The sequence below is a fragment of the Nyctereutes procyonoides genome, unplaced genomic scaffold (assembly GCF_905146905.1).
Source record: "Nyctereutes procyonoides isolate TBG_1078 unplaced genomic scaffold, NYPRO_anot_genome, whole genome shotgun sequence".
Classification (NCBI taxonomy): Eukaryota; Metazoa; Chordata; class Mammalia; order Carnivora; family Canidae; genus Nyctereutes; species Nyctereutes procyonoides.
The window spans coordinates 20,035,311-20,062,408 of record NW_026575051.1 but is presented as its reverse complement, the minus strand read 5'-3'; the positions used below and the strand labels follow the sequence as shown (position 1 = coordinate 20,062,408).

General features: G+C 40.1%; 1 protein-coding gene across 1 annotated transcript in view; it reads right to left on the bottom strand.

Annotated features, from left to right (window-relative positions):
* Positions 1-21,335, bottom strand: part of EFHC1 (EF-hand domain containing 1) — a 63,251-nt gene extending 41,916 nt beyond the window's left edge. The window contains exons 1-5 of the mRNA XM_055329564.1: positions 21,241-21,335; positions 12,485-12,706; positions 8,805-9,092; positions 4,511-4,660; positions 1,124-1,316 (exon numbers count right to left, since the gene is read on the bottom strand). Coding sequence (XP_055185539.1) covers positions 1,124-1,316; positions 4,511-4,660; positions 8,805-9,092; positions 12,485-12,706; positions 21,241-21,303 — 916 coding nt within the window. The 5' untranslated portion in view covers positions 21,304-21,335. The remainder of the gene's footprint in view (positions 1-1,123; positions 1,317-4,510; positions 4,661-8,804; positions 9,093-12,484; positions 12,707-21,240) is intronic.
* Positions 21,336-27,098: the final 5,763 nt, after the last annotated feature.

Below are 27,098 nucleotides of genomic sequence, written 5' to 3'. Positions count from 1 at the left end.
CAGCTTTTTATGTATGTACTATATAGTTTTATTTGTATTTCACTTTACAGAAATGTTACTGCATCATATCTCATCTTTTTTCTACACAGCACTATGCTTTAAAGTGAATCAATTTGCTTTCTTTACATTTAGTTATTGCTTCTAACTACTATTTGTCAAGATATATCTTCACTACATTTTGTTTATCCACTCTCCCAATGATGGAAATCTCTACCTCCTTGCCCCCAAGTAACACTGCATTAAAAAAAATACTATAAAGGCAAAGTAATATGTGTAGGTAGATTAAATTTAGCCTTCAGACTGCCAATTTGTGTATAACTTCTAACCTCAACTTGTTTATAACCTCTCAGACAAACCTCTTGCACAATACCTGAAATTTCTTATCTCCTAGTTCCAAAAAAACAGGGTAAAGAGAAAAAGAAAACTAACAAAAGTATTTACAGAGTTCTGTCAGCTCTCCAAATGTGAGAGATGTCATTACATGTGACCAAGATGACATTTTTACAAGAGAAAATTCTTAAACTACTAAGTCAACAACCAAAGTTAAGTGTACTTAATTCCAGAGCGTGGTGGGTGTCAGCTGCCCTTAGTTGCAGTCTCCCTCTCCAGTCACTAGGTTATTTTACACCAGCAAAGAGAGCAGGAACTAACACAACGGGGCCCCGCCTCTATGAGTCATAGACATGCTTTTTTCCAATCTTAAGTTATCCCACATACAAACTTCCTATTTAGGAAGTATTGAGGTGAGAAGGAAAATCAGGAAAGAACATAAGGAAATGGTAAGCTATACGAAAACAACTTGTTTAAAAAATGCATTAAAAATCTGATATTAAGTTGCTTTACTTCAGAAGCCTTGCTCTTTGGCACTTGAAATGAGCCTCCCACTGCTGTTTTGGTTGTTTCCTTGATTTGGGTATCAGTCATCTCCACCAGACCATTTTGGAGGCAAGCCTGGACTGTGGGGTAAGCAATGAGGGGAGTTACGGGAAAGTTATTTTTTGAGTACCTATGAGAACACAGCAAGAGCCTCCCAAGTGTAAAGGGAATGACCATACTGATTAAGTAACTCCTATGAGATCCAAAAGATGTCCCAATTATGGAGGATAAACTGAATCAAACATACTTGCATTCTTCACCAAAACCTTTGGCATGCGCTGGCGGTTCATCAGGAGTGGGAAGGGATCTCGCCCATTATTCCGTTCGTGGACTTCTCGAATTTCAACTGTATCATCCATAAGATAGTAATGAATGATGTAAGTTCGACATTCACCAAACATGCTGTCTGTATCATCCCAGATTGCATAGAATCGAAGGACCTTTAAAGAATCCAAAGTAGTGACTTAAGTAAGAATTCTACAAGTGGAGAGATTAACTTAGTCATTTTGGCATTCATATATCAAACAATGATGAAAAGATTAACTACAAAGACTATGAAGTAATCTCACGTGGTTAAAAAAAATTCACCAAAGATACAAAAACATCTGAAATTATATACCAGATGTCAACAGCTGGAAAGTATTAAATAACAGGCTTATAAGTTTGTACTGAGAAAGCAGAATTCACTTTGATCCAAAAATATTAGTCAGTGAAAGAGAAGCTGAATTAAAAGAGCAATGGAAACTATAAGACACTGATGAAAGAAACTGAAGAAGACACAAATAAATGGAGAGATATTTCAATGTCACAGTAAAAGAATTAATATTCTTAAAATGTCCATACTACTCAAAGCAATCTGCAGATTTAATGCAATCCCTATCAAAATTCCAATGGCATTGTTTTAGAGAGCTAGAATAAATACTTCTAAAATTTGTATAGAACCACAAAAGACCCTGAATAGCCAAAAAACTCTTGAGGAAGAAGAAAGGTAGAGGTATCCTGCTTCCTGATTTCAAACTATTCTATAACACTATAGTAATCAAAACAGTATGGTACTGGCATAAAAACAGGCATATAGACCAACAGAACAGAATAGAGAGTCCAGAAAGAAACTCATACTCTCTGGTCAATTAATTTATGACAAATGAGGCTAGAATATACAATGGGGAAAGACAGTCTCTTCAATAAATGGGGCTGGGAAAACTGGCCAGCTACAACCAAAAGAATGGAACTAGACCAGTTTCTCACACCATACACAAAAATAAACTCCAAATGGATTCCAGACCTAACTGTGAGACCTGAAACCATAAAACTCCTAGGAGAAAACATAAGCAGTAAGCTTGCTGATATTGATCTGAGCCATGTTTCTTTGGATGTGACTCCAAAGGCAAGGGAAACAAAAGCAAAAATAAACATACGAGACTATATCAAACTAAGAAGCTTCTATACTATGAAGAAAACTATCAACAAAATGAAAAGAAAACTATCAACAAAATGCAGCCTACTGAATGGAAGAAAATATTTGCAAATCATATCTGATAAGGAAAGGGTTAGCACCTAAAATATATAAATAACTCCTACAAATCAAAAACAAAAGAACCACACATGCTGATTAAAACAAAAACTAGGGCAGCCTGGGTGGCTCAGCGGTTTAGCGCCTGCCTTTGGCCCAGGGCCTGATCCTGGAGACCCGGGACTGAGTCCCGTGTTGGGTTCCCTGCATGGAGCCTGCTTCTCCCTCTGCCTGTGTCTCTGCCTGCCTCTCTCTCTCTCTCTCTCTCTCATGAATAAATAAATAAAAATCTTAAAAAAAATAAAACAAAAACTAGCAGGACTGAATAGACATTCTTCCAAAGAAGATATACAAATAGCCAACAAGTACATGAAAAAATGCTCAACATCATTAATCATCAGAGAAATGCAAATCAAAACACCAAGGAGATATCACCTTACACTTGTCAGAATGGCTGTTATCAAAAAGACAAGAAATAACAAGTGTTGGTTGGAGACAAAGGAGCCCTCATAGACTGTTGGTGGGAATGTAAATTGGTGCGACCACTATGGAAAACAGTATGAGGTGCCTCAGAAAATTAAAAATAGAAATACCATATGATCTAGCAATTCTGCTACTGGGTAGCCTCCAAAGAAAATGAAATACACCCTATGTCCATGGTAGTATTATTTACAATAGCCAAGATTTGGAAATAACCTGTCCAGCAATGGATGAATGAAGGAAGAAGATGTGGTTTATACATACAATGGAATATTACTCAGCCATACAAAAGAATGAAATCTTGCCCTTTGCAACAACATGGATGGACTTTGAGGGTATTATGCTAAGTGAAAGAAGTCAGACAAAGACAAATATTGTATGATGTCACTTATATGTGGAATCTAAAAAGTAAAACAAACAAAACCAAACCCAGCTCATAGATGTGGAGAACAGATTGGTGGTTGCCAGAGGATAGGGAGCTTGGAGTGCGGGTGGTGGGGAAATTGGTGAAATAGATGAAGGGGATTAAGAAATATAAACTTCCAGTTATAAAATAAGTTGTAGGAATGTAATATACACCATGGAGAATATAGTTAATAATATTAAATTAACTTTGTAATCTGACAGATGGTTACTAACTTATGGTGGTAAAAATTTTGCAATGTACTGTGGAATCACTATTGTATACCTGAAGCTAATATAATATTGTATGTCAATTATACTTCAATAAACAACAAAAAAACAAAAGCAAAAAGAGTGATTTGTTTTATACAGGGGCTCACATATTTATAAAGGTATATGCAAAGAGTTTATATGCAATTAATATGGAAAGAATTTTCATTTATTAATCAGTCTTTTTTTATCCATCAACATACACCTTCTAGTAACAGCATCAACAACACAATTTTAAAGATAAAATAATAACAGATTATATGATTGATATAAAGAATATCCTTGAAAGATGATGCTAGTGGTAGGCAAATTTTTCTTAACTAAAAGGAATTACATTTCTGAGAGAAAACTGGCAGCAAAGAAACACTGAAGTTGATCTCTCCATCTTCTCTTTCCCTTTTGTAAAGAAAGGAGAAGACCAAATCTGCCCCCCCACACCACCTCACAATGGGAAGGATGGGATAGTTGGAACAGAGCTGAAAAATACCCAGAATATTCTGTGCTCAGACATTCATATAAAATTTAACAAGGAAGCATCTGCAATAGGATTTCTGTGAAATTACCATTTTAATATTAGAAACCTACCTATATGCAATAGCTTTGAAATTTCCTAATAATTCACTTAGGGTTTCCCAAAAGAGGCTATGAAATTAACTTCTATTTGGGAAAAGAAATAGTTGGTTGGAAATGTAAGGTGGAAGCAGACACAACTCTTGGAATTGCTTTGATATTGAAAAGTTTGGTGGAACTCCTAAGACTTAACTCCACAACTTCCATTGGGTCTCTAATACAAAACTTGAGCATTCCTGTACCTGTAACTCTAGATGAAACCAGAAAGATAGCACTGTCTCCAGATGGTTAAATTACAGATGTAATATTTTAAAACACACATCTACCAGAACAGCTTGCTAATAAACATGCACCACATCTGGAAACGAGCAAACCCAGTGAGATGCTTATATCACTTACTTGTTTGTCAAAGGTAAGAAACTGCTTCAATTGGTCAAAGTCTGATGGGGTGACATATTTACGAAGAGGCTGTTTCCGGAGTTCAGTGTAAGGATCAAGAGCCATCTTCTCTGGTGGATTTAATTCAATTCCTTGACTTTCCAAAAATACCTAACTCATGCAAAAGTAATAATGATCATCTTTCTTGAAGCTTCTGAAGTATTAACTGGTGGTGTAAAGATAACTGTAAAAATAATTTCTATGCCATTGTCCAAATTAATCATTAATTTTCAGTTTGAGGTACATCTTAGCAGCACCAAACCTCCAACTGACCCAAACTATAATGCAGATAACAACTGGTAATTACCGTAAGTATGCTGTATTATAAAATGGCTAGGCAATATGCTAAGCTAACGGGAAGACATAATAGTAAGGTAACTGGCTCCAAATATGAATTTAGACCAATGAAATTTAATTAAGTGCCCAAGAACAGAGTTAAGTCCTAGGACTGCCTACATACACACATCTGAAATCCAACCACAGTTTCAAACAATATGTAATTCATATCAGGGGGCAAGCTACACAATGGCAAAGTGAAGCTGAAATCAAATTCCCAACTTTCCAACTCCCCAAAAATAAGTATGTGATGAAGCCCCCATCTCCACCCCCTCCGAAAGGGAAAATAATCACTGGTTATTTTAGACAAGGAAATATTTTAGCAAAATAGGAGACACAAATGAAATACTCAAGTCTTACCAGATAAAGTTAAGGAAAACATCTGAATTTGATATGATCTTGTTTAATTTGCTAATTATAAGTAGATATATTTTCAGTAACTATATTTTTTAATACAACTTGGCATTTCTTCTTCTTTGAAGCTGTACTTTTTTTGGTAATCAGAAAAGAACAATGTCATGGGATCTGTTTACATCCTGGAGCTAGAAATTAATCTGAAATCTAGGTTTCTCTGGGGAATTGTGTGATTTGCTTTTGGATAATTCAATAGAAAATATATAGGACTCAGGGCCAAAATATTTGGGTTCTAATATTAGCTCTGCTGCTAACTGGCTTGTATCTTAGTATTTAAAGTTTCACTAAGCAGTCTCCAATATCCTTTCAATATTAAAATATTGTGACCTCAATATCTATTAAAACTACTGAGCTGAAGATAATGACTAATAATATACTCCTCTCCCTTGAGATGATGTATTAGTGTAGCAGGATTATTGATTGAGGTATTTAATGAGGGTTTTACTCCTTTCTGTTGCTTTCAACAGATAACCAGGCCCTTCGTTAACCTTACCTTAGGGATTTGGGCAGGAATGCAGAAGCTTCCTGAAGCTGACTATTCTTCCTGTCTTTTAGAAAAAGCCTAACCTCTTTGAAGAGATTATTCTAAAGTATCCCAGAAGGAGGGGAAAGAAGGAAATGTCTTTGAAGGCAAGGAGAAAGAAAGGAGGAAATTCTCCCAGTCTGGAAAGCAGACACAAGTTGATGGGTCTCAGAACAGCAAGATCCTACATGTGCTCTTAGGGATGCTCAGAGCACATGTGCAAACAATCAGGCATGTCAGTCTCAGGCATTCGGGGTCTCAGTATATGACCTAGCACCAGAGCACAGAGCATCAGGGAGGTGCTCTTGGTCATTAACAGCCTATGTACCCTGCCTACACGACCACATTAGGCCTGGGTGAGCCTTCTTGTCTGGCATAGGGCTTGGAATTTTTGGCAAAGCTGAGGGTGAGTAGAAACAGCAGCCCAATTGAATGGGGGAGGGGGACTCAAGTAGGTTTTAAGTTATTTTTAAAACACAAAACAATATTTCCTGTACACTTGCTTATGTGGAGTAGAATTCATATCTGCTATACTATTGGTAATACTCTAATAAAGATAATAAACTCTAGATCTCTGATTTCTGGAGTTTATTTTTGTAATATGTTTATTCTGTCTATAGGACTAACATTTATTTGGAGCAGTGAAGAGGAGGTGAGAAGGGAGGTGTTGGTGATATATTTGATTAGAGGTGGCTCCTCGTTCAAACCTACACCATAAAGACAACCATCTTTTTTATCCACTCATAGATCCATCCCTAATGAAAACCACCAAATTGGATGTGTATAAATTTTAAACTGTTATAGGAGCCAATTTCTAACAAATCAATTACTGAAAACTTTCCTCTGGGTATTTCAACGTAGTCAAGTTAAGATGTGTGAGAAAGCGTACAAAACAATTCTTGGGGCACCTGGGTGGCTCGGAGTCTGCCTTTGGCTCAGGTCGTGATTCCAGGGTTCTGGGATTGAGTTGTACATCAGGCTCCCCACAGGGAGCCTCTCTCTGCCTATGTCTCCGCCTTTCTCTGTCTCTCATGAATAAATAAATAAAATCTTTTTAAAAATTCCAAAAAAACAAGGTTATATAAACCTAACTTCTCTTAGAAGCAATGGATCCATGTTTGCCAATTACAGTTTGTGGTGACTTCCTAGAACAGAACTATAAGGAAAAATGAGAATTGACTCACCGACCTAGACCACCGCTCAGTAATGAACTGCCAACATTCAAATTGTTCATAAAGAGATGATTGTAAAAATAATCATGATACCTGAAATTTACATAACATTTTATAATTCCTCATTTTAGGTACAATTCTGAAACTGCCTATGATAAAAGGACCTCAAAAACCTAAAAAAATGAGAAATCAAAACATGTTTTTCCAAAGATGGTCTAGCACCCTACCTTCTACACTGTTTTTCTCTGTTGCTCTGGAATGGCATGGATGCCAGCACTCCTTTCTTCACTTCCTTGAGGTGCCTGTCCATCTGTCTCTTACCAGTGAGGCCTTTCCTGACTGGCCTCTATACACAGCAGTCCCCTCACACTCTCCTCCACTTTCTTAGCTCTAGTTTCTTCTTCTGCAGCTCTAATCAGCATTTAACATGTTATATATATTTGTTGGCTAGTTTTTGTCTCCTCCAGCCAAAATGTAATAACTTTCATAAGGGCAAGTCTAGGTACCTGGCACCTAGAACCATGCTTGGCACAGAGCAGGCACTCAGTAAGTATTTGCTAAATAAGTTACTAAATGCAAAACATAATTGGCGTGAATTCAAGGAATCGGTGCATGGTACAGATTAATCACATGTGGCATTTGGTAACATGGGATTAAAGGCATGAATAATTCAGGAACTATATCTTGGCTTCCAGAAATTTTTTAGCAAGACAAATTTATAATTGACTTTCTAATACCTACATTTCGTGTTAAAGAAAGGACTCTCTGTGTTTATATATATGTACACATAACTTTAAGAAAAGTTGTCAAAGGGATGCTTGGGTAGTTCAGTGGTTGAACCTCTGGCTCAGGTCATGATCCTAGGATGCTGGGATAGAGTCCGGCATAACGCTCCCTGCTGGGAGCCTGCTTCTCACTCTGCCTATGTCTCTGCCTCTCTCTGTGTGTCTCTCATGAATAAATGAATAAAATCTTACAAAAAAAAGTTGTCAAAAATCCATACTTATGAAATAGATGAAATGGAAGATTCTTCTCAATATAAATAAGCGTTCTCCTTTAAAAATGGTTTTATTTCAGGAATTCTTTAGATAGCAAGTTTCTCCAGAATATAGCAAGTATGATTTAAAGGAAAAATATGAACTGCACAAAAAATGTTAGGGTCGCAACTGCTAATAAAAGTAAGACTACTTTTATAGTCCGAACTTCAGATAAATCGTCCAATGCCTCTTTCGTATTTCTATCCCATCAAGGGTGCTACCTCCACTATCCTCTGCTTGCATGGGCATGGGAACTGGTTTCTTATCAAATGATTCAGCCACGATGTGAGTTTAATTTTATTTGAGTGGATATGTACTGATGTCACTGTGAAAAAAGTGATGTCACCACACAGTGTTGAAACACATAACGCCCACACAAACACCGAATTAATCTACATAATAATCCATACAGGACAGATTACCAGTGTCCTCCTCTTACCCTTATATTTTTATGTTTAAAGATTTTATTTTTTTATTTATTTTTTATTTTTTTATTTTAGATTTTATTTATTTATTTGAAAGAGAGCACAAGTTGGCGGTGGGGGAGGAAGGGAAGAAAGAGAGGGACAGGCAGGGAGTCTGACACAGGGTTGAATCCCAGGACCCAAAGATCATGACCCAAGTCAAAGGCAGATGCTTCACTGACTGAGCCACCCAAACACACTCCTCTTACCCTTATAAATGAAATGTATCCTTCCATAAATTAGAATGATGCCTCAGACACTACAATTTCCAGTACTTCCAGCATATACTTCCAGAAGTATATACTATACCTGTGTGAATCGGTCACAGTCAACAACGCGGAAAGTTCTGCCATAAATTGTAAGGTTTATTCCTCGATTTAGGTCTTTCCAATGGTAATGGTCTCCCTGGTCATTCTTGGTTAGCCGCTGGCGTTTGATTAACTTGCCTTGAAGGATCCCAGAGTTTTCCACAACAGGCTCCATGACAGACATGCTGTCATCTTCCAGGTAGTAATAAATGTTCACTTGACGAATCCTATAATGTTCCTCAGTTGACATAGGAACATCTTCTTGGAAATAGGCATCAAATTTCAGCACCTAGACCACATGAGGCAGGGAGAAATGGCACTATTAGTCTCTCATCCAAAAAAACATCCAGTACCCTCCTATAAAGAGAACCACTCCAGAAGAACTAAGTACTCAACACTCCTATTTCCTAAATCGAAGGTTGCTAAACTATGGTCCGTGGGACCCATCTATCCTTGCCACCTGATTTTATATGACCTCCAAACTAAGAATGTTTTATCTATATATTTAAATGGTTAAAAAAAATCAGAAGAATAAAATTTCACAACACACGGAAGTGACATAAAATTTGAATTTCAATATCCACAAATAATTATGTAAATAATTAGCAGATACTTGCCAATGGCTGCTTTCCCATTACAAGGGCAGGATTGAGTAGTTGTGGAAGAGACCACATAGGCTACTTAAGACTGAATTCTGTCTCCCCCCCAAAAAAAATTTGTATGTAAAAGCCCTAACCCCTAATATGACTGTGTGTGGAGACAGTCTTTAGGAAGTAATGAGGTCCTAACAGTGGGGCCCTGATCCAACTGAACTGGTGGCTTTGTCCCGAGAGGAAGACGTCTCTCTTAGCATACCCACACTAAGGAAAGGCCACATGAGGATATAGCAAGAACGCAGCTATCTAAAGCCAGGAAGAGAGCCCTCACCAGAAACCCAATTGGCAGGACCCTTGATCTTAGACACCCAGCCTCCAGAACCGTGAGAAAATTAATCTCTATTGTGTAAGGCACCAGTATATGGTATTTGGCAGCTCAAATAGGCTAAGATAGCTACAAAGCCTCAAATATTTACTATTTGGTCCTTTACAGAAAAAGTTTGCTGACCTCTGCTCAAACTACATATAGACTACGTAGTAATCCGTCCCATGATGAGACAGCTTAAAGACCTTAACTCTACTAGCTTAACTTCTGTGTCAAAAATCTCTCTTAGAATTTGGGTAAGACTATAATGTTTGGTTTCAAAATGAAAATGAAGGCTCGGGCAGCCCAGGTGGCTCAGCGGTTTAGTGCTGCCTTCAGCCCAGGGCGTGATCCTGGAGACCCAGGATTGAGTCCCATGTCAGGCTCCTTGCACGAAGCCTGCTTCTCCCTCTGCCTGTGTCTCTGCCTCTCTCTGTGTGTGTCTCTCATGAATAAATAAATAAAATCTTAAAAAAAAAAAGAAAATGAAGGCTCAAGTCCATTTCTTTAGGAGAGTCCCCTATAAATGTGAATTAATGACATTCATTGTTAGAGAATATATATGAATGAGGCTCAAATTATCAATCCACCACAAAATCTTTGGGTGGCATGTAAATACACCCTCATTGTACTCAGAAACATATATGACAGATGGAGCAAACCCTAGGTCCTCTGGGGAGCAAGAGTGGGAAGTCAAAATGGCACATTCTATTGCACATTTAAAAATATTAAAAGCTTGTGTTGAGAAGCTTTGGGATTAATTTGAAAATTTTCTGTTATCCTGTCTTTATTTTTGATATTTCCTCTCATGAAGAGAAAAGATTAGAACAGTATAGATAGGCAAGAGTGTTAACCTAAACCTCCATTGGAATTAGAGGAACAAACCAAGACAACCTTTTGGTGAGGACACAAATATGGCTTGATGAATGGGAAGACGAATAATTTTATACATGAGTGCTGTCGCTAAAAAGGTTTGGTGTCTACTGTGTAAAAACAAAATTAAACACCAAAAGAGATCGGGCAATCACATAGGTAAAATATGAATATAATGGAATAAAACCTTAAAATTCTTAATAAAAAGATTAAATGCATGAATGAAATGGAATGTTTAAAGGAGAAAGATAATACAGTAAAAGCAAAAGACAAAAGATAATTTTTTTCTTTAAAGATTTTATTTATTTATTCATGAGAGACACAGAGAGGCAGAGACATAGGCAGAGAGAGAAGCAGGCTCCTCGCAGGGAGCACGATGCGGGACTCAATCTCCAGACCGGGATCACGCCCTCACCCAAAGGGAGATGCTCAACCACTGAGCCATCCAGGCATCCCAAAAGGTCATTTTCAAAAAATATTTTAGATCGACTGCAAAGAATTGAAATGGAGACATAATCACTATAAATGGGGGCACAATCAGTAATTCATGCATGAAATGGTCTGTATTTGAGCTACACATATATAAATACACAAAATGTGAGAGCCAGAAATGATCAGCTAATTGAGCCTCCCTCGTCTTAGGGAGACTCAAGGTGGTAGAGTGACTTGCCTGAGGCCAAACTCAGGGTTAAGGGCATAGCTAGGGCTAAAACTATCTGTAGAGTGATAGAGAAGCAAGAAAAAGGTAAAGAAATACCCAACCATATAACTGATACTGTTTAGGTTCAGCCTCTGAATGGATATATGAAGGTGTTCCTATTGGATGAGTTCACTGGGATGGGGAAAGGAGAATGCTATGGAATCTGGCTGACACAAAAAAAAAAACAAAAAAAACTAAGTGATTATGAATGTAAATGGTATAGTTCCACCACCAGGTTATTTTGTAACTTCCAGCCTCTGGTTTCAATAGGTACTCAATAAAAGTTGACTAGTTGGATGAACATAGTACAGACATTTAACAAAAAGAATAAAACGAAAAGAAAGACTAAAAAAAAAAAAAGACAGAAAATAGGCTAGGAGTAAATTAGAAAAGCTATCTTGTAAAAACTGGTCAGTGATTCTCAGACTCAGTTATACATAAAAACTATCTGGAAATCAGGATTGATGAGGGTTAGGGTGACATCCCAGTTTCTTAAAAATCCCTAGGGATTCTGTTGCATGGCCAGGGTTAGGACTACCTCATCTAAGTTAAAAGAGGATGCTCACTGACAAGGAAAATCAAGGATGATATGGAAATGTCAACAGATGGAAATAAAATAGCTCACATTACAAAAGCATAAGGGTAAATGAGACACAAACAAAAATGTTACACTATCCTTTGGTTACATTATGCCAAACCTGAAACATTCCCTGAAAAATAAAAACTTATGGAGACAGTCTGGAGAAAACTGACAAAAGATGAAGTTGCTGTTGTGATGACATTTTGCATTTCATAGAGGCTAAGGATTTGCCATCAGTACAGATAAGACTTTCAAAAAATAGCACAGAGCAGGTAAACGTGGAGCAATATGAACTCAAGAATTCAGAATTCATCCAACTTTTCTTTAACTACATTTGGAAAATATTTCAGTGAAGTCTACAGGGAATTATTTTCTGTAATAGGCTTCCTGACTAAAGAAAGCCTCTTTCAATCCTGAGTTCAGCTGTCTATGACTAAAGGTTGAGGCATTTGAACAATTTTCTCCTCAGAGCACTCTGGAAAACCTGTGGTTTGCTGTTGACTTTTCTGCAAACAGTTGCCTCTCAGAAATCTGAATTCAAGGGGTACCCTGAAATCCCAGATGATACCTTTTTGTCAAAAGCTACATGTGCAGGAATAAATTCTGCCGGTGGGGCCTGCTTAGGCTGGCCATAAGTTAGAATTGGTGCCTTGTTGGCCAACTCATCCAGCTCAGCCTGGGACAGCTGGTTGACCTGAAGCCGCTCCCCGCCTATCCCAACTGTTGGACGTCGAACAACTGCATAGCCATTCTTGTAGCTCAGCGTCTGGCTTCTATGAAATGCTGTTTTCTGCAGAAGAAAAGAAATGTTTCATTAATAATATTTTATAAATATGTGTTAGTTAAGAGAGCTAACTTTCAAAAACATCGTAACTTAAACCTTTGCTTATAAACATCACAAATCTTATATCAAAAAGCTTAATTATATTAGAAGATTCTTATATTTTAAGCTAAAACACCTGGTCAGGAACATGGAGAAAAGCAGCAGCCTGACCTTAAAATAAAACTTAGAGCCCTGCTCCAGAATGCCCAATTTAATTACCAGCTCACTTTTCATAAGAAACTAAAATATTATCTTATCTATATTTTTAATCTTTCACTTAATTCTTTCCATGTTTTTAATCTTATCTAGTGCTCATAAACAATGGAACCTAGACCTGACTAGGAGAAATGAATTTTTACCTAAAAAAAAGGTTTCTTCTTGTTATAGTAACTCTGATACATTTACACAACTCTTTGGAAGGTGAGTATTTTATATTTAAAGTCTTAAACTCCATAATTCCACCCCTGATCCTTTATTTTAAAAATATAATCCAAAATTATGGGAAAGAACAATATGCCTAAAGCTGACCATTATAATGTTAATTATAATAGTAAAACATTGGAAACAATATAAAAGACAAACGTATGAGTTAATGATGGAAAACTCACTTAATGGACTGTGATGCAGCCATTAAAATATTGGTTTTAAAGATCATGTGTTAATCTGGGAAAAATGTGTATGATTTAATAAGCCCAAAAAAGCAGCATATAAAATTATAAGTATACTATAATTAGAAGCATGCAAACACATGAACAAAAAGAAACTGGATTTGGACAATGTTTTCTGTATTCTTCCTGAATTATGTTGTTGTTGTCTTTTTTTATAATGAACATATTTTTCTTTTGGTAATGGAAAAAAAACCCAAAAGATTAAATGAGAAAAGAAAAAAGTGGAAAGGAAATATTTTTGAAAACAGAGACCAAAATGGTAACATAAGACACCCCAGACTCCTTACCCCTCCACAAAGTTCAACAATTAGAGTTATCCATGGAGAAAAACAGCTCTGGAAGAGTTCTGGAGTCCAGTTAGGAAGTTTTAAGAACACAGTGGAACAAAAATCCTGAGAATAACTACACAAGGAGAGAAATGAAGACTTCATTTTGTCTGCATCATCTCATCCCCCAAGCCAGCACTGTTCAGTGTCAAGAGGGAACTTCCCAGCCAGGAAGAGGTCCTCTGGCCAGGAAAGAAGAGTAGGGTGAGCGACCAGCTTCCCCACTCTTTTGGCACAGTCCACTAAGGTCCCACTTCAGTTTCAGACCAGCAAAGCTGAAGTATATTATGTCCAGCTAGGCACACAGAAGCAAAATAGGGGCTACTGGCAGCAGCTCTCAGTGGGAGTGCCTGTGGTGTGCAGACACCTGCTCTACAGACAAACCCAGCAGATCTTACCACTGACCCAAAGCAAAGGGCCAGGATAGCTGCCACCACTGGGTATCCCCTGCCCACCACCAGCTTTCATCCCAAAGGCATTCATGATGCCAGGCATTGGAACCCCTTCCCTTCGCCACCCTCCCCATTTCCCCACCAAAGCCTGGGAACCACATTGGAAGCCAGCTCTGGCCTCTGCAGCTGCTTAAGTGCAAGATGCCAGCACAGACACCCTCTGGCTGACCCCTCCCCCATTCATACACTTCAAACCAGCCCCTCCAGCTGTGCATCTGCACATGGGCCTCATCACAGGCCTCATCACAGGCCTCTACTGCAGTGTGCATGTGAGGGGAGAGTGTGCAGCCACAGGAGGACATGCCAACAACCAGCACCTCCCACAGCTGCCAATGAGTCCATAGTTGGCTCTGGCCCTTTACTTCTCTGGCTCCCACCACTATGTGTGTGCCTGTAAATGGCCCCTGCCACTACACAGGCACCCATAGCTGGCACCCTGCAGCCAATCATGTGTATCCCTACCTGCTCCAGCTACCATTACTGCTTGCCCTTGTCCCTAACTGCTGGATCTAGAGGTACTGCTAAAGACACCAACAACCCTTGCAGGCACTATGAACCCCCATCACACCTGTCAAAGACTACACCATTATCAATGCTGTAGACCCCAGTGGCAGGAGCCAAAGAGACATGATGCTCCCCAAATCTGAAACCAGTACCACCACACATCCCTGCACTGGGTGCCCTACACTACTAGGTCCAGGATCACAGCAAGCTTCAGCGTTCCTCCACCCATACGGGAAAGTCATCCCTTACCAAATCAATCCATAAAGTCTGGAAGAGGTAGCTGCATCCTCATGTGAAGACACCTATGCAAGATACAGGAATCATGAAGAATCAGGAAAACATGATTCCACCACCTATAGCTGGCCCCAAAGAAATGGAGAACCAAGAATTGCCTAATGAAAAAATATCAAAATTGTCCTAAAGATGCTCAGAGACCTACAAAAGAACACAGGCAATTTAATGATATTGGGAAAACAATAAAGGAACAAAGTGAGAAGTTCAACAAAGAGATAGAAAACATAAAAAAAAGAACCAAACAGAAATTTTGGAGCTGAAGAATACAATGACTGAAGTGAAGAATTTAACTATAGCTTCAAAGGAAGACTTGAACAAGGAGAAGAAAGAATCTGTAAGCTAGAAGACAAATAAGTTGAAGTTAACCAACTGGAGGAACAAAAAGAAAAAGGAATGAAAAGGAATAAAGAAAGCCCATCGACTTACATGACACCATCAAGAAAAATCATGTATATATCACTGGACCCTTCTCTAGGAGGAGAAGAGAGAAAGGGGTAGAAAGCTTATTTAAAGAAATAATGGCTGAGAACTTCTCAAACCCAGGGAGAGATTTGGACATTCAAGTTAATAAAGCTATAGGTACTCAAAATTTCAATCTAAAATAGTATTTTCCTGGGGATCCTGGATGGCTCAGCCATTTAGCACCTGCCTTCGGCCCAGGGCCTGATCCTGGAGTCCCAGGATCAAGTCCCACATCAGATTCCCTGCATGGAGCCTGCTTCTCCCTCTGCCTGTGTCTCTGCCTCTCTCTCTGTGTCTCTCATGAATAAATAAATAAAATCTTAAAATAAAATAAAATAAAATAAAATAAAATAAAATAGTATTTTCCAGGACACCTGGGTGGCTCAGTGGTTGAGCGCCCGCCTTCAGCCCAGGGCGTGATCCTGGAGTCCCAGGATGGAGTCCCACATTGGGCTCCCTGAATGGAGCCTGCTTCTTTCTCTGCCTACGTCTCTGCCTCTCTCTGTGTGTGTTTCGCATGAATAAACAAATAAAATCTTAAAAAATAATAATATTTTCCAAGACACATAATAATAAAGCTGTCTAAAATCAAAGACAAAGAAAGAATTTTAAAAGCAGTAAAAGAAAAAAACTCCCTTATACAAGGGAACCTCCATCAACTTTCAGAAGATTTCTCAGCAGGGATCATGCAGGCCAGGAGAGAATGGGGACCATCCATTTAAATGCTAAAAGAAAGAAACTGCCAACCCAGGATACTTTATCCAGATAAAATGTGCTTCAGAAAGAAAGGTAAGATAAAGACTTGCCCTAATAAAATATGAGAGGATTTATCACCACTAAACCTGCCTTACAAGGAATGCTGAAAAAAGTTCTTCAAGCTGAAACAAGAAGGTGTCAATTAGTAATATGAAAATATACAACACATGGGTAAAGGTGAGCATATAGTTGGATTCAGAATACCCTAATCCTGTAACATGATAATATGTTCATTTCTTAATTCTAGTATAAAGATTAAAGGACAAAAGTACTGAAACCCTCTCTAGTTCCAATAATTTGTTAGTGGATACAAAATATAAAAAGATGTTAAATGGGGACATCAAAAAAACATAAAGCAAGGGGGATAAATAAGGGCAGGATGTTTATACGTGATTAAAGTTGAACTGCTATCAGTGTAAAACAGACATATATATGTTTCACATGAGTCTCATGGTAACCACAAAACAAAAACCTACAGTAACTTCACAAAAAATAAAGAGAAAGAAATCAAAGATACTACTACGACCAATCATCAATTCACAAAGGAAGACAGCAAGACAGAATGAAAGGAACAATGGTACTACAAAACAGCCAGAAAACAATGAAGTGGCATTAGTAAGTCCTTATCTGTCACTAGTTACTCTAAACGTAAATGAACTGAATTATCCAATCAAAAGTCAAAAAGCTGGATGATTTTTAAAAAACCCCACAAGATCCAACTGTATACTGCCTATACTATAAGAGACTCACTATGGCTTTTCACAGAAAAGCTGAAAGTGAATGGATGGATAAAGATAATCGATGCAAGTGGAAACCAAAGGAAAGCATGGGTAACTATATTTATATCAGACAAAACAGACTTTATGCCAAAAATGGTAAAAAGAGACACAGATTATCATTTTATAATGGTAAGGGGATCAATTAATCAAGAAGCTATGTCAAGTATCTGAAACTAATTTAACACTGTGTGTTAATTATGCTGGAGTTAAACAAATGGGAAAAAAGATACAATGATCATAAATATATATGCATCCCATATCAAAGGACCTAAATATATTAAAGAAATGACATGACATGAATGAACATGACATGACATGACATGACCTTACATTCAAAAATCCCTGAAGACTCCACCAAAAAACTAATCAATGAATTCAGTAAAGCTGCCGGATACAAAATCAATATACAGAGATCAACTGTGTTTCTATACACTAACAATGAACTATCTGAAATTGAAATAAAGTAAACAATTCCATTTACAATAGCCTAACAAAAAACAGAATACTTAGGAATAAATTTAACTAAGAACATGAAAAACCTATACACTGAAAACTATGAGACACTGTCAAAAGAGATTAAAGAAGGTACAAACAAATGGAGAGATATTTTGTGTTCTTTGATTGGAAGAATTAATACTGTTTAAACGTCCACACTATCCAGAGTGATCTACACTCAATGCAATCCTTATCAAAATTCTAATGTAATTTTTCACAGAAATAGAAAAAACAACCCTAAGGGACCGCTGGGTGGCTTAGCTGTTGAGCGCCTGCCTTTGCTCTGGGGCGTGATCCCAGGGTTTGGGGATTGAGTTCCCCATCTGGCTCTCTGTGGGGAGCCTGCTTCTCCCTCTGCCTGTGTCTCTGCCTGTATCTCATATAAAAATAAATAAATAAAAAAAAGAAGAAACAACCCTAAAATTCACATGGAACCACAAAGACCCAAATAACCAGAGCAACCTTGAGAAAGAGTAAATTTAAGGACATGAAAGACATGTACAACAAATACTGTAAGACATTGAAAGAAATTAAAGAAGGCACAAACAAATGGAGAGAGATCTTGTGCTCCTGGATTAGAAGAATTAATAGCTGTGTAAATGTCCACACAATCCAAAGTGATCTACACACTCAATGCAAACCTTATCAAAATTGCAATGTCACTTTTCACAGAAATAGAAAAGACAATGCTAAAACTGACATGGAACCACAAAAACCCCAAATAACCAAAGCGATCTTGAGAAAGAAGAACAAAGCTGGAGGCATTACACTTTCTAATTTCAAACTATTGTAACAAAGCTAGAGTAATCAAAACTTCATGGTACTGGCATAAAAAGAGACACATAAGTCATGGAACAGAATAGATGGTCATGCATATATGGTCAACTATTTTTTGAGAACAGTGCCAAGAATACACAAAATGATTGAAGACTTGAACATAGATCTGGAACTGTAACACTCCTTGAAGAAAAAAAGAGGAAAAGCTCCCTGCCACTGGTTTTGACTATGACTTTTGTATATAATAGCAAAAGCACAGTCAGCAGAAGCAAAAATAAACTAGTGGAACTACACAAAATTAAAAAGCGTCTGTACAGCAAAGGAAGTAATCAACAAAATGAAAAGGCAACCTAGGGAATGGGGAAAAAATATTTACAAACTGTCTTAGTCTGTCCAGGGTAGTCTAACAAAATACCAGAGGCTGGGTAGCCTCCCTGCCCCTCATGGTCATTATGGTTCACCCTCTGAATGCTTTGAATGTTAGGCACACCTATTTCTTCAGTGCTGAATAAAGATAGTGACCATGTTTTCCAAATTTCAAATAAGGCAAATAGGTTGACACTTGGCCAGTGTATTTAAAATAAAATATAAGACCAATGCACAGTTCATCTTATATGAAGTAGAGCAACGTATATTCTCAGAGCCTGGCAACTCCAGTCTACACCCTTGTAATCCCCCAAATCGACCCAACCTTGCCTTGTGGGTAACCCACACTCACCAACACCAAATGCTTAGGCTGCTCCTGCACAGGGAAGGAATGTGCCTACATTTTATAACTTACATAGAATGGAAAAGTCCACTGAAGGAAAAGTTCTGATGCCGTGTCTCAATGCAGGGATAATTATGAAGAAGAGACTCAGAATCCAAACTCCCTCACCAAAATTTCAATTCCAATTTCAATTCATCCTCCCAAAGAAAATAGATTACATATTTTATCTTACCTTTATACCCATGGAAAGGAGCTTATAGCTTAAATTATTAAACTATACAAACATAAAGTATTATTCTCTGATTTATGATAGTCAGCTTACTAAATCTCAACACTGATCTTCAAACATATATTTCAGTAGCCAGGTTAAAATTAAAACAAAAACTGGGATCCCTGGGTGGCGCAGCGGTTTGGCGCCTGCCTTTGGCCCGGGGCGCGATCCTGGAGACCCGGGATCGAATCCCACGTCAGGCTCCCGGTGCATGGAGCCTGCTCTCCCTCTGCCTGTGTCTCTGCCTCTCTCTCTCTCTGTATGACTATCGTAAATAAATAAAAAAATTAAAAAAAAAAGAATGTTTAAAAAAAATTAAAACAAAAACTTAATAATCTTGTCAAAGGCTAAGCTATGTCAGGAGGAAAAAAAATCAAGCTTTTATTTTTTTCCTCTTCAATTTTGTCTACAGAACGAAACTAAAAACAAAGTAGGGAAGGAGCAAAAACAATCTAATCAGGCATCTTTAATTAAAATGTTAGAAAAGAATAGGACTAGGAGAAGAAAAAAATAGCTAATCAATTGTGGTTGAAAGACTGGAATGGAATTATCTCCTACAGGGCATGGGGGGATGTTTTGGGACAAAATAGGCAAGTGTCGGGGTGCATGGGTGGCTCAGGCTCAGGCAGTTATGCATCTGCTTTCAGCTCAGGTCAGGGATCAAGCCCTGTGTCTGGCTCCCTGCCCAGCGGGGAGGGGAGTCTGCTCCTCCCTCTGACTGTCTCCTCATTTGTCCTCTCTCTCTCAAATCAAAAAATTTTTTTTTTTTTAAAGAAGAAGATAGGCGGGCAGCCCCGGTGGCTCAGCGGTTTAGTCCCTGCCTTCAGCCCAGGGTCTGATCCTGGAGACTGGGAATCGAGTCCCACGTCGGGCTCCCTGCATGGAGCCTGCTTCTCCCTCTGCCTGTGTCTCTGCCTCTCTCTCTCTCTCTCTCTCTCTCTGTGAGTCTCTCATGAATAAATAAATAAAATCTTTTTTTAAAAAAAGAAGATAGGCAAGTGTTGAAAATCTAATTTTTGAAGAAACAGCAATTGAGAAGGAATATAAAACAGGACTGGGGAGAAAGTGGGGCTAAGTTGTAAACAAGTCAGAAGTGCTGAACAGAATAGGGATGGGGCTAGGTAGAAACATAAATGCAGAGGGCAGAGAATGCATAAAAGAACCTGGTGGAGGGGCGCCTGGGTGGCTCAGTGGTTGAGCGTCTGCCTTTGGCTCAGGGCGTGGTCCAGGAGTCCTGGGATCAAGTCCCGCATCAGGCTCCCTGTGAGGAGCCTGCTTCTGCCTCGCCCTCGCCCTCTGCCGACCACTTCCCCTGCTTGTGCTCTCTCTCTGTCAAAATAAATAAAAGCCTAAAAAAAAAAAAAAAAAAAAAAAAAAGGAACCTGGTGGAAAGAAGAGAATGAGTGGAAATGATACATATATGTAAGACAGGAAACGGAGCTGGGAGGGGGCGAGATTAGCGGGTCCGGGATAAGGAAGAGGAAGAAGGCGAGCAGGCAATGACGGGCCCGGGGGATGGGTGGGATGGGGCAGCGGGACGGAGGACGAAGATGCAGGCAGGCTGAGTGGGAGAAGGGGCTAGGCTGGGGGGCTGAGGGCGGTTACGAAGGGAGCGGGGCGGAGGGGAGTACAGTGTGGGAGAAAGAGCTGGAGGGGGGGGGCGAGCCAGAGCTTGCGAGGAAAAGTGGGAAAACAGCGCTCTAGAGGGAGAGGAGGAGGGGCCAACGGCGCCGCAGGAGGAAGGACGGAGCCAGGACGACGAGAACCAAGGAGGCCCGAACACTGCCCTGGATCTAGTGCATGGAGTGAAACCACTAGAGAGGCTGCAGCGGAGGGCAAAGGATGAGGCTGGGGCGGGAGGCCGACGGACTGCGGGGCGGGCAGAGAAAAGGTGGGGGTCTGCAGGGACAGCGCGATGTTGGGTAGAGAAGGCAGGTGCACTGCGGGGCGAGCCCTCCGAGGCCGCCCGGGCCGGGGCCGGCTGGGGGCGGGGCACAGAAGTCCTCACCGTGGGGTCCTTAAAGGACGTGCCGGGGAGAAAGGGCAGGCCGTGCACCGGGTTGGACACCATCGCGGCCGCGCCGCCGCCGCCGCCGCCGCCGCCGCCGCCTGGGTCTGGCGTCCGCTTCCTCGGTTGCCCCGGCGACGAGCCGCGTCCGCCGGCCACGCGGAGCTCCATGGCAACGCCAAACATCCGGAGCGTCGTGCGTGGGGGCGGGGCCAGAGGCGCGGGAGCGACGGGTCTGCGCGTGCGCTGCCCGCGGGCCAGCGTTCCGGGGGAGACGTGGGAGCTGGTGGGCGGGGTGGGAGGAGGTGGCTGCAAAGCGGCCGCCGTCGTCGCCGTTGCGTCTGGGGGTGGGATCCGGCCCTTAGATGAGTTACAGTTGGGGGCGGGGGGGGGGGAGGTGCTTCCTTCAGTCCACCCAGTCCTCGCCGGCCCCGCCAGCGCCGGGAACTCCAGCCCGGTCTCTTCTCCGGTCCCGATTCTCACTAAAGTGTAAATGGTTGGCTCTGGTTGAAAGTGGCACTCCGTGCTTCTTGGGGGCAGGGGCTGCAGATTATTCGTGGGTGTCGCTCTTGCTCAAGGATGTTCAAAGAACTAATGCAACCGTCTCGTCCCTGCTGTTCCCCCTGCCGCATTGTCATTTCCATCTTCATCACTCTGTTCTACGGTCAGCCGCTGCCGCTCTGCAGCCTCTCAGTTCTGGAAGGCTGCGCCTTGCATACTCGCCCCCAGGACGCTCAATATTCGTTGACTGTCAAGCTACAGGATGCTTATCTCAATTCTCCAGCTCTCTATGCCTATTGGCAGCTGCAATGTAAAGATCAGAACCACAAGGGGAAATGCATCTCCTTCAAAGAGAGAACTAAGTCATAAAGAAGTAAACAAAGTAGGGTGAAATAATTGTCAGGATCATAGGTATTCTCACCTTTGGTGGTTTTTATAAAACTTGTTTCAATTATTATGCCATAAAAGAAACATAATCCTGTTCCTGAAACATTTTCAGGAAAGAAAGAAAGAAAAAAAAAACCCTATCTATCAGCACCCAGGAGCTAAAATAAATAAATAAATAAAAAGCAAACAAAACCCTAGTGCCCAGACATGGGATTCATTAGGTCTGAAATAGAGCCCAGGAATCTGATTTTTATAACAGCTGTTTCTGATAATGAGCTAGTTTAGGAATATGATAGAGTAGCAAGCCTGACACAAAGCATAGTGTACGTCATGGGTAGTTTACTGCTAATGCAGACAGCAGCTTTAGCTTTATTGCTGCATGTCAGAGCAAATCCCCCTGTTGGGTTTCCCTAATGGGCATGAACCTCAGGGGGCCCAGGACATGAATCCACTGGTGGCACCTGAAGCAGTTATTGGTGGCTGTCTACCACATCCTGCCGAAACAGTTTTTCTGCTAACCCCTCCCCTCTCTTAACTACTTCTGTTTCCTGTTCTTGTCCTCTCCTCCTCCCTTTTTTTACCTTTAAAATTTTTGTCTGTTTTCTAATAGTACCATAATGCAGGCATTTAAGACTTTCAAAAAAATCAATGAATTACCATTGTTGAACTTAATAAAAGCTTTCAAAGAATCAGTCCACTCCTCTATATCTTAGCCACTGACCTAGGATGCAAGCCAGCTATTCATTTCAAAATGACAAGTTCGGGGGATCCCTGGGTGGCGCAGCGGTTTGGCGCCTGCCTTTGGCCCAGGGCGCAATCCTGGAGACCCGGGATCGAATCCCACGTCGGGCTCCCGGTGCATGGAGCCTGCTTCTCCCTCTGCCTGTGTCTCTGCCTCTCTCTCTCTCTCTCTCTGTGACTATCATAAATAAATAAAAAAAATTAAAAAAATAAATAAATAAAACAAAATGACAAGTTCAGGGATCCCTGGGTGGCGCAGCGGTTTGGCGCCTGCCTTCAGCTCAGGGCGCGATCCTGGAGACCCGGGATCGAATCCCACGTCGGGCTCCCAGTGCATGGAGCCTGCTTCTCCCTCTGTCTATGTCTCTGCCTCTCTCTCTCTCTCTCTCTCTCTGTGTGTCTGACTATCATAAATAAATAAAAATAAAGGTAATGGAGTTACCATACCTTCAATATTCAAAACGATTTAAATTGCTTTCTTAAAAAAAAAAAAAGAAAAAGAAAATGACCAGTTCAACCTTCAAAGAGTGAAGATGTCTCTGTCACTTCTCCCCACCTCATTGATGCTTAGTACCTAGAAACACTGGTAGCTATAATCCTTGCTGACTCTTGATGCTTACATTCTTACCAGTTATATGATCCTGCCTTTCCCTCTCTCTTAATAAAACTAAATCCGTGGCACTAGGATACATTTGAAAGAGCCCTTCTGGACTAACTGCATGGTTGCACTTGGGTCTATATTCCCTAGATTGGGTAGGAAAGGAGTTCATGGGGGCTGGAAAGGGTAGGTCATGCCTAAGCCCATTGTCCATGTGGCACCTGTTACTATTTGAGGAGTGGCCTCGGCTCAAATGCCTTTCTGTTCCAGAAGCACACACTAGTTAAATGGTTAACTGAGTGTGTTTTAATTGCTTTCAGAACCTAGATATGCATGGTGAGGAAAACCTTTCTTGTTCTATGATCTCCTAAAAATGCCACAACCTCTGACGAGAGGAAGCCAAGCAGTGTTGCACCAATTCTAAAAAACACAGGGACAAGTTTGTAAAGAAGGGGGAAAGAAATAAAGGTAGGGCTTTGGAAAACTGCTTGAACCCTGAGGTTTAGTGTAATGAAGAGTTTATATTCCATTTCTCCCAAATAGGACTCCTCAGCATGGATCACACTTCGGTTTGCACTCACCATTTTTCACTGTGCTATATATAGGAGAGAGCAGGAACCTGACTATCCCTGGCAGCTAAAGTAAAAAGTGCCATGGTCTGAAGGCTGTGCATTAAGCCTGGACTCAGAAGAGCACAGAGACATTGCATGACTTTAGAAGGTGTTTCAAAACATGGGGAAAGAAAAATATGGAAAGATCAGTCAGCCAGCAGACCAAACCTGAAAGAGGGCCTCATGCTGGATCATACCTCCCAGGAACTTATAGGAGGCATCGAACTGAAAGAGGCTAAAATAAAGCAGTTGCTTAAAATAAGCATCTCCTTTTCAGCACTTTTCCCCAGAGCACTGACTTTACCCAGAATTTGTTTTTAAACCTATAATATTATTCTTCAGGATCTAAAGTCACAGGACATATATTGAGCAGGTGTGTGTGTGTGTGTGTGTGTGTGTGTGTGTGTGTGTGATAGTGTGCAATGATTTTGGCTGCTCTACTTCCCTCTGTTGGATAAAAATGGTACAGCATGGTTTCTGAAAAACTCAATGATACACACCTGTAAGTTTGAAAGTGTTAGGGGTGTGGCTAGTTGTGTGCCCATAGTGGTAAGACCTTGCAGGGGAGTGTCTCTCACTCAGAATGCCATCTAGAATTCATTTCCACCACTCACTTCTTAGTTTCTGGAATCCGTTATCTAAAAAGAGTACCCAGTCAAGCCACCTCGATCTTTGCAAAGTATGGTAGAAGGAGAGAGAAACATCAAAAGGGATTTCCAAGTAGTTACAGGAACAGATTTAGGACCCCCAGGAAATCTTCATTTGACACAAATTCATACAATTTAGGTTTAGACTGTTTTGGCCTTGCAGTGGGTTCCTGACAGGGATTTAGAAAAACTTGGGTTTCTGCTGTTTTTTTTCTTCCTTAAGTCAAACCCATTCTATGACTAGCTGATTCAGTTGGATTTTCTTCTCTCCAAAAAAAGCCTACCAAACATTACCTCAGAGAGTCAGAGATTTCACAGGTTATAAGCATCATAAAGATAAGTTCTTTGTTTTGTTCATTGCCATTTTCCTGGATCCCATCACAGTCCTGACACTTCATAAATACTCAACAAGCAGTTGTGAAATGATTGCCCAGGTAAATGAGTGAACGACTTGGAGATCACCTAGTATTTTTCAAACTACCAGTCTCCATTAGTCGGTAGTAAAATCAATTTAATGGATTGTGACAACAATCAGAATTTCTTTTATTAAGGAAGAAATAGGATGCAAATTATTGGGATGCATCCCATGTTATAAGGGTAAGAATAATTTACTGAAAAAGTTTTTGAGATAGATACATACACAATCATATTCTGGGTAATTTTTTTCATGGTCACAATAAAAAAAACTTGGAAATTGATTGACACCATCCAGCCTATTCATTTTACTGATGAGCAATCCCCATACCAAAAGAGATTAAGAAACTATCAACTAATGACTGGTTCCCAGTTGAATATTTCTTACACTCTACCTCAGTCTTCTTCAGATGGAAAAGATATTCCTCCTGTGGCACATGAGGGATCACTGACCTTGCCATCCTGCTTGTGAGATATCTCTGATCCAATCTTTTAATAGTACGGACAAAGAGAAGTATGAGGGCAATGAGGCAGTAATATCCACTATAGTTGTAGATTCTGATTGTGGACAGGCAAGTCCATTAATTCAGGTAAATGGTAACCTTGAAACAATGGGAAAGTATTTTTGGTACCCTCTCTCCCGCTGCATTCCTCAAACACTATTCATTTTTCCCATAGGGAGCATGGAACAGAAAATGAAACACCAGGTTGGGGTCTTGAGACCCACAGTCATGTCCTCACTGTGTCATGAATATTTGTGTGAGCTCAGAGAACTTACCTACTTGAGATTCTGGGTTTTTTTTTTTTTTTTCATCTCTAAAATGAGAAGCCTAAACCAGAATTAATGATCGTTAATTGTTTTGAGATCATGAGGTCATCTTGAAAACTATGAAAGTGAAAAGCTATGGATCAAAACATATGCAGAACCCCAGGAAAATAAAATGTGTATTGATCTGTTATGAGTGGAGAGAAATCCCTCCCAAGGGAAGAGAGCTCCCACTCTGGTGAGCTACCTCTGAGAGCCCATGGAAGGGGTTCTGTATAGAACCCACAGCACCCTGCTCCGCATGAAGTGATAGAAATACTAATTATCCACTAGTACTTATTGAAGGTGAACTTTATGCTAAGGTATTTTTCCCACAGTACAATTAGTCAGATTCCAAAATGATTTATTCTTGTTGGAAAAAAAAAAAAAGGAACACTGAGTGGAGATGCTTTGCATGTTTCTATAGTTGTCTTTGAGAAAAAGAAATTGATTTAGTCCAGAGTGGTGCTCAAATTCACTTTAATGAGGAATAGGATATATTTAATAGGTCCTGAAGATGAGGAAGGATTCACTAGAGAAATGTAGGGAAATAATCAAGGATAGTCTGTGGTTCTTAGAGCTGGTTTGAGTCCTCGAAGTTCTTCCAGATGGTCACAGATGGCTTCTGAGACAGACATTTGTAACGTGACTAGGGCTGCATTGGATTTTAGCAAAAAAATACAATTAAGAATTTCACTATCCATACTGCTTCAGCAGTAACAGCCTAAGGATATGCTTGACCAAAGTGTTTAGAAATGAAACAAGAACTGCATCTTTAGGTTGATTTCATTTATGAGGGCAAAAAAATTCACATTACATTTCCTTCCCAATTCTATACTTGTAGTGCACACAATTGGCAGTGGAGAAGCTAGACCAAAAGACCTTCTACATTCACTCTGTTTTGGTTGCTAAGAATATGGACTCTGGATTCAAAGGCCCAAGTTTCTGTGAGATTGCATTACTTACTGGCCAGGTAGTCCTGGGTAAGTTTACCTAACCTATCAGTTTTCTCATTTGTAAATGGAGGCAACAATATCTATCTCATAGGGTTGTCTGATGGGTTAAATGAAAGAATCTAAGAAAACAGCCTGGCTAAGGACTGGGCAAGGAGTGAGCACTAGCTAATGTGAACTGTTAATGTTATTATTATTCCT